Raw genomic sequence first — 7,424 nt, 5'->3', positions numbered from 1 at the left:
CGCCGCTGCGGGGCTGGCCCGCTCCCATCGCTGGGCGGCCGCAGGCGGGCTGCGTGCGTGTGTGCGTGTCTCCTTCTCTCTGTCGTCTCCCCTCCGTGTTGGAGCTCTCCGTCTTCTCTAACAAACTCTCTGCCTTGCTTCTCCCCCGCCCCCGGGCTTCTGCTTTGTGGATGTTGGCGGCTTCTTGTTGTGACAGGAGAATGTGTGTGTGTCCTGGGCCCAGGCGGATCGGTAGGTATCTCGCTGGAGCGCCGGGCTCGGGGGTCGGAAGGGACCCGGGGAAGGGACTGCCAGGCTGGGCTGTGTCCGAGGGCTGAGACCTGGCCGGAGGGAAGGATTAACGGTTCTGCTTGTGTTGAATGTTTCTTGCTCCTGCTCCTTCTCCCCCCTCCTGTGCTCTCCAACAGGCTGGTTCATTCAGGCCTGTCAAGTGTCTGAAAGGCACCTGGGGTAAGTGTTTTTTCTGAAGCCATGGGTGTCTTTGTCACAGTTAAGGCAGGTGTTTTGGAGAAACCTGTCTGTGCAGCATCAGTTTGCCTTAATAGTACAGTTATAACAAGCCTTTGTTAAAGCAAGGGTTAATATTTTTCCCATTTTATCAGTGTAGTGCTACAAAACCTGTAAATTGACTGACTGACTCATTATTGGCCATATTATATTCATAGCCTGAAAAGTAGCATTTGTCCCCTGTTCTGGGCTTGGAGAGGTATTTAATACTGGCTTGGTTCTAATCTCTTGACAAATCTTGATTGGATTGTAAAATTTCTACTTAATCTCTTTTTTCCTTCTCTGACATCCCTTGATCAACCATAATGAACTTGAGATCTTGAAGTAATTATTTAAGGGCTAGTTGGAGTGTCTGGTTACATTTGAGGCATCCATGTTGTGGGTTTAAAAGGGAGAGACTTACAATAATTTCATTTCATGTTGACAAACCTGGAATTTCTCTTTTACTTAATCAACTAAGATTTATTAAATCTGGTATGTCAAACAGACTGATCTCTTAAGCTGACATGGATCTACTGTAAATGATACAGGCTGTGGAAAATTTGAGGCCAACTTCTTAGTACTTCGTCTTGGATTTCATGTAATAGTTGATAAACTAATTACTAAAAACCAGAAAAATATCCTCTGGTGGCATTGGAGAACCACTATAACAGCAGTCAGTTTGTATTTTTGCTTCATCATGGATCAACAGCAGACCTGTCAAAACAGTTGTTGTGGCACCACATATGGGTCAGCGCTGAAGACAAATGCTTAGCAGTCAGGAGGACTTGATTCAGTTGGAGCCTAACAGGAGACCAGTGCTGAATCTGAGGTGCTGCTGTAGGTTAGGCACATCTGTAGAGCCTTGAGACCTGCCATTCTGTAGGCAAAATTGTTGTTTTTCAATGTTGTGTGAAGAAATATACCTGTTACCAAAATAGCTCCCTTGTAATTAGAAGGCAGTGAATAGATTTAAAAATCTGTATTTGGAGTGGCAGTTTACTTCTCATGCTGTATGCATGTGAAGCCTGGGCTGAAGAAGTAGACTTTTTGGGAAGCAAATGACTAACGTAGATTTAGGTTGTATCTGGAAGTTCAAGCCAATACACTGCTGCTGAGTGTCTGGACAGCTGCCTATGGTCCACAGGACTACAACCAGAGCTCTTCCTGGGAGCTGAACAACAGAAAACTGACCAGTTTGGTCTTCATAGCTGTCAGTGGGAGACCTGGGAGAGATCAGTGGACAAGATTTTTTTGTCACTGTAACTCAAGACTGGCAGCCACTCATTAATGCTAGGAAGCCACTGGAGTGGTAGAAACATGAATTCTACTTTGCTTTCAGCGCTTATGTATCTTATAACAGAGAAACAGGCTTTAGTCCTGGTTACTTAAGGAGAACAAGCAAGCTTGGAGGGAAAAAAATGTGACTTGCTTCCTCCTTTTGCAGCGCAGAGAATGGGGTGAAGCTTCATGTATTTCCAGACACCTCTCAGCTGATCCAAGTGACTGGAATCCTGTGGCAGAAGCTGTAGAAAGCTTACAGAATAGGGTGATTGCAGAATACGGTTCTTGCTATGTTGCATGATCCTTTAGATTGAGTATTGGTGTTTACTGTGTATTTTATAGGGTTTGTGTTGCATCTGAAATACTGGTATGCCTCCTTGGCTAAAAGAAAAATATAATCAATTTAGTGACTGGAGCACCTGTAAATCACAGCAACATACAGCTTTTCAGTAGAACAATTAAGGCTGAGATTCAGTGGTGCTGATAGACTAGTACTTATGGCTGCAGTAAGCCTTGTATAAGATAATTTGTAATGGTCGTTTCTGAGAATAAGTTTTCATGGTGAAACTTGATTGTGAAAGTTGGAAAGAGAAAACTGAATTCCCCTTAACTGTGTGCATATCCCACAAGACACAGTTCAATTTTTTTTCCACTATGGAATTGTTTTCTCAAGTATGACATTGTAAAAGACTTCCTGATAGTGAGGCATAGTGAATAAGGGATTTAAGAGGCACTCGCACTAATGTGCTGATTGGGTATGTAAATGGAGACAAGGAAGAGTATGTTAGAATTGTCTTTCTTCAGAGGAATGAAAAATTATAAGGAAACTTTTTAGATGTGGCAAAAAGTAGTAGAATACTTTTCTTGGAGGCTCAACTTTGTAGTTTATATTAAAACTGAACTAGCTTTAGACTGTAGTGCAGGGCTCTCCTAGCTATGGAAGCAAGCACAGCTTGCATGTAGTCCTTCAATTAAGTAGATTTTTAAAGCAATTTCTAATCTGAAAATTTACTGGGGTTATATGAGCTGCTGGTAGGAGAGATGTGTCTGCTTTCTACTTCTGGTATTTTATCTAATAAGCTAGAAAATTGCTGCATAAACTGCTGTGGCTATTTTGTGAATGTATACCATGGTTTAAAGTTTTGCATGTTAAAGGGGGGAGAAGAAACAAAACCTGCTACTGACTTGTGCTTGCCTGAAGAGTATGTACTGTCTATGACCTACTGCTTGCTTTCATTGTCCAAACCATCTTTGTCTTGAACTCAGTTGTATGTCATCTCAAAGTTGTTTCTTGAATCTTACTGTCAGATGCTTTATCTCTTCAGCATTGTAGAAAGACAGTTTTCCTCCCAGAGTGCCACATGTGGCTCTATCAGCTGGGAAATCAGCAGGAAAACAAATCTCAATAAAAGTCTTGTAGAAAGTGGCAGTACTGTAGAGTGCTTCCACACTAACTGTGGTCTAAGTTCTGTCTGAAGCTGCATTGTCTGTCTGGATGATGGTTTCACTGCCTGCCTGCTATCTAAGTGGGTATAAAAGCTAAAATATCCATGTTGAACTTAAGTATGGTATAGGTTTTTTGTTATAGCCCAATGTAGTGAATATAAACAAGCACCTCTTAAATGTCTTTTCTTTCTCAAGACCTGTGAAGCTATTAACTCCATATAATAAGCAACTTTGCTAGTGGCTGTAAATGTCTTAACACAGAGTTCTGGGAAAAATCTGTTAGCTTCCCCCTAAACATAGTTGTTCTCTTGTCTTTCAGCAATTCCAGTCCGAAGCTCCAGGCTACCATTGTTGTCTGATGCCATGCCAGCACCAGCTCATCTGTTCCCATTGATTCGTAACTGTGACATTAGCAGAATATGCAGTACTGTGTGTTACTGCCACCATCAACATCTGTGTTGTTTATCATCTCATTTTGCCCACAATCACTTCAGATGTGCACCTCAGAGGAAATTTGCGGCGCTTTATAGGCCAAAGGAGAACTTTAATCACTTTATTCATGCAAGAGATTATGCTTCTACACCACAGAGATTTTACCTCACTCCTCCACAGGTCAACAGCATTTTGAAGGCAAATGAATACAGTTTCAAAGTCCCAGAGTTTGACGGTAAAAATGTAAGTTCTGTTCTTGGCTTCGATAGCAACCAGTTACCTGCTAATGCTCCGATAGAAGACCGGAGGAGTGCTGCCACTTGTTTACAGACAAGAGGGATGCTTCTGGGTGTGTTTGATGGCCATGCAGGCTGTGCTTGTGCTCAAGCTGTCAGTGAAAGACTGTTTTACTACATTGCTGTCTCTTTGTTACCTCATGAGACTTTACTTGAAATAGAAAATGCTGTGGAAAGTGGCAGAGCTCTGTTGCCCATTTTACAGTGGCACAAGCATCCCAATGATTATTTTAGCAAAGAAGCTTCCAAGCTTTACTTCAATAGTCTAAGAACTTACTGGCAGGAGCTGATTGATCTCAACAGTGGAGAGACTACTGATGTGAAAGAAGCTTTAATTAATGCTTTTAAGAGGCTTGATAATGACATTTCTTTGGAAGCTCAAGTAGGAGATCCCAATTCTTTTCTCAACTACCTAGTACTGCGAGTAGCATTTTCTGGTGCAACTGCCTGTGTGGCCCACGTGGATGGTGTTGACTTGCACATTGCAAATACAGGTGACAGTAGGGCAATGCTTGGGGTTCAGGAAGAAGATGGATCTTGGTCTGCAGTTAATCTGTCCTATGACCACAATGCACAAAATGAATGTGAAGTGAAACGTGTGAAGATGGAGCATCCAAAGTCTGAAGAGAAAAGTCTTGTGAAACAGGATCGTCTCTTAGGTCTCCTGATGCCTTTCAGAGCTTTTGGTGATGTGAAGTTTAAATGGAGTATTGAATTACAGAAGAGAGTAGTAGAATCAGGCCCAGATCAGCTGAATGACAATGAATATACAAAGTTTATTCCTCCAAACTATCACACTCCCCCATACCTCACAGCTGAGCCAGAAGTCATATACCACAAATTACGGCCGCAGGATAAATTCCTGGTTTTGGCCACAGATGGGCTGTGGGAGACGATGCACAGGCAAGATGTGGCTAGAATTGTAGGGGAGTACCTCACTGGTGTTCACCATCAGCAGCCAATAGCTGTTGGTGGCTACAAGGTAACTTTGGGACAGATGCATGGTCTCTTAACTGAAAGGAGAGCGAGAATCTCTTCAGTGTTTGAAGATCAGAATGCAGCTACTCACTTGATACGTCACGCAGTGGGTAACAACGAGTTTGGCACTGTGGATCACGAGCGACTGTCCAAGATGCTTAGTCTTCCAGAAGAGCTGGCTCGAATGTATAGAGATGACATCACAATTATCGTGGTGCAGTTCAACTCGCATGTTATAGGTGCATGTCAGAATGAGGAACTGTGAATGGAGTGTCGTGAACTAGTTACCAAAGCTGTAACAATGGCCAGTATGAGCAGCAAATAAAAAACAACCACCCAACAATAAAACCCCAAAAAACCCTCTGCAAACAAGTTGATTGCTTGCTAGACTCAGCATATCTATTGTTCCTGCCTTCCCCCAGAGCTCTAAATACATGGGAAGTGCTATTGACCCAGTACAAACTTGACGAGGATGCCACAGCTTGGGAAAAGAGGTTTTTGTAATAACTTTGCACTATTGGTTTAATGAATGCTGCTAGAACAATGTCTTGAATTTGGCAAATTTGGATGTGGGAGGGAAGGAGGATAAAGAATTAACTATCAAAGATCTGGCTGATCAAGAAACAAAGCCTGTTTATAAATATCTGTAAATAGCTACACATTATCTTAAAGAAAAGATGAGTAAAAAGGAGTGTTGTTGAATTCTTACAGGGCTAATTCTTGCAAAGTAGATATGGTTATTTGTGAATATAATGTCTAATGTTTCTTTGAAGCAGGTCACTTTAACCAAGTCTTCAGTGTAACAAAGTTGTCTCAGTTTCATATAGACAGTGTCCTTCACTTAAGGATGTTTGTCCAAATGTTGACTGTCAATGCAGGTCTAAGCCATAGTCAATGCCTGAGATTCTGTTACAGCTTAATCATATCTTGTGCATGGTGACTTTTAAACTTCTTGTGCATTAGTAGTTTCTTGGCTGTGGGTTTCTGCACAACTTGTAGGGCAATAATACATTACAACATGCAGTAAAATACCAGATTTGTGGAGGACTTCAGTTTGCAGTATGAAGAAACTTTCAGACTTTTCGAAAAGTCAGTGATGTTGGTCAAGATTGTGTTGCCTTTCCTAAAGGTCATGTCCTTCATGGACTCCACCCCTGTTTGGTGTTACTTACCTGGTAAATAAATTTTCACCTGAAAAGATCAGGAATCATTGCAAACCTCTTTGTGGCTTTGTAATTTGCACTCATTTTCTCTGTGGCTATATCAAATGGTCATTTATTGAATGTCTTGCACTTGAACTCATAAGTCAGGTTAAAAACTACAAATTACAAATAAAGAAGTATGGTTTGTAACTAGTGTTTTAGTTTAACAACTAACTGGCATGCATATGTATATTTAATGTCTTTTTCTATAAACTTTCTTATTAGCAGCTCTGTATTTCTGGGCGGGTGGTATATGGGTCAGAGTGCTATCACAGAGCAGTCTCTGAAATGGGTCTCTCTGGCTTACAGTGGTTGAGTTTGAACTTAAAAGACTGGCTGTAACTTGTGTGCCTAAAGTTGTTGGGCTTGTAACTGTAAAAAGTAGGGTCTGACAACTAATTTATCCATTGTTGTTGCTTCTGGTTTAGGTATGTTGCATTGTATACAGATTTATTTTAACCTGCCCTTAGGTTAAAAACTCAAATGCTGGCTGAAATACCAGCCCTTGAGGACTGAGTGAGCACATGTAACTTGATTCCTGCGTTCTAGGGAGCAATGACAGGTCAGCTTATTTCACTTTACCAAGGTTTTTCAGTTAAAATACCTCCCTAGCCTTCATCATAGCTAATGAAATCAACACTTTAAAAACCTAGCTTATTTTGGTTGAGTAATGTGGCATTTTCTACTAAATACAAATATTGCCAATTAATGCTCCTGTTACATGGGGTACACTTAGTTTGAACAATAAACTTGTGCTATAGTAAACACTGACTCCTCAAACTCACGGATGCTATGTGTACTTAGTGGCCTGCAGCTTTAGTATGTCTGTTTCTTTACCCAGCCTTAAATATCAGGATCAATGTTGCTGTAAGGTTAATGATACTTAAGTTCACATTCAAGATGTGCACAACCCTTCTTTATTTGAAGGGAAAGGAGAACTCTAAAATGCTTTGACAAGTACTGGCTGTTGACATTGCTTTTGTACGTTGTGCTTTGGTGACTGTATCATTAGCTAGGTCAGTAGACTGTGTGTTCTGTCATTCAAATGCAGTATGTATCTAAGCTGTTGCAGTATTTAACTTTCTTACTTTTTTACTGTTAAAGCTCTGTTACATGTATTGATATATTTAACCTATGATTATTGGTATGGATTTGGTACAAGTCATAGCTAGAATAAATTAACATTGGTCCCATGGATACAACTTCTATTGAGGAAAAACTACTTTTTGTAGTAAAGATGCATATGTATGGGGTCAGACAAAATAATATTTATGTATTGCTTGGAGACTTGCTCAGTATG

The 7,424-nt window shown here is 40.9% G+C and overlaps 1 protein-coding gene across 1 annotated transcript; it reads left to right on the top strand.

Annotated features, from left to right (window-relative positions):
- The first annotated feature begins 60 nt into the window (after positions 1-60).
- On the top strand, positions 61-5,351 carry PDP1 (pyruvate dehydrogenase phosphatase catalytic subunit 1). The gene is made up of 2 exons (XM_010163471.1): positions 61-231; positions 3,536-5,351. The coding sequence occupies exons 1-2, from the start codon at positions 171-173 to the stop codon at positions 5,185-5,187; spliced, it is 1,713 nt and encodes a 570-aa protein (XP_010161773.1). The 5' UTR covers positions 61-170; the 3' UTR covers positions 5,188-5,351.
- Positions 5,352-7,424: the final 2,073 nt, after the last annotated feature.

Source organism: Antrostomus carolinensis, unplaced genomic scaffold, assembly GCF_000700745.2.
Source record: "Antrostomus carolinensis isolate BGI_N321 unplaced genomic scaffold, ASM70074v2 scaffold6422, whole genome shotgun sequence".
In the NCBI taxonomy this organism is placed as follows: Eukaryota; Metazoa; Chordata; class Aves; order Caprimulgiformes; family Caprimulgidae; genus Antrostomus; species Antrostomus carolinensis.
The sequence above is the reverse complement of the archived record's forward strand: the minus strand, read 5'-3'. Positions and strand labels throughout refer to the sequence as shown.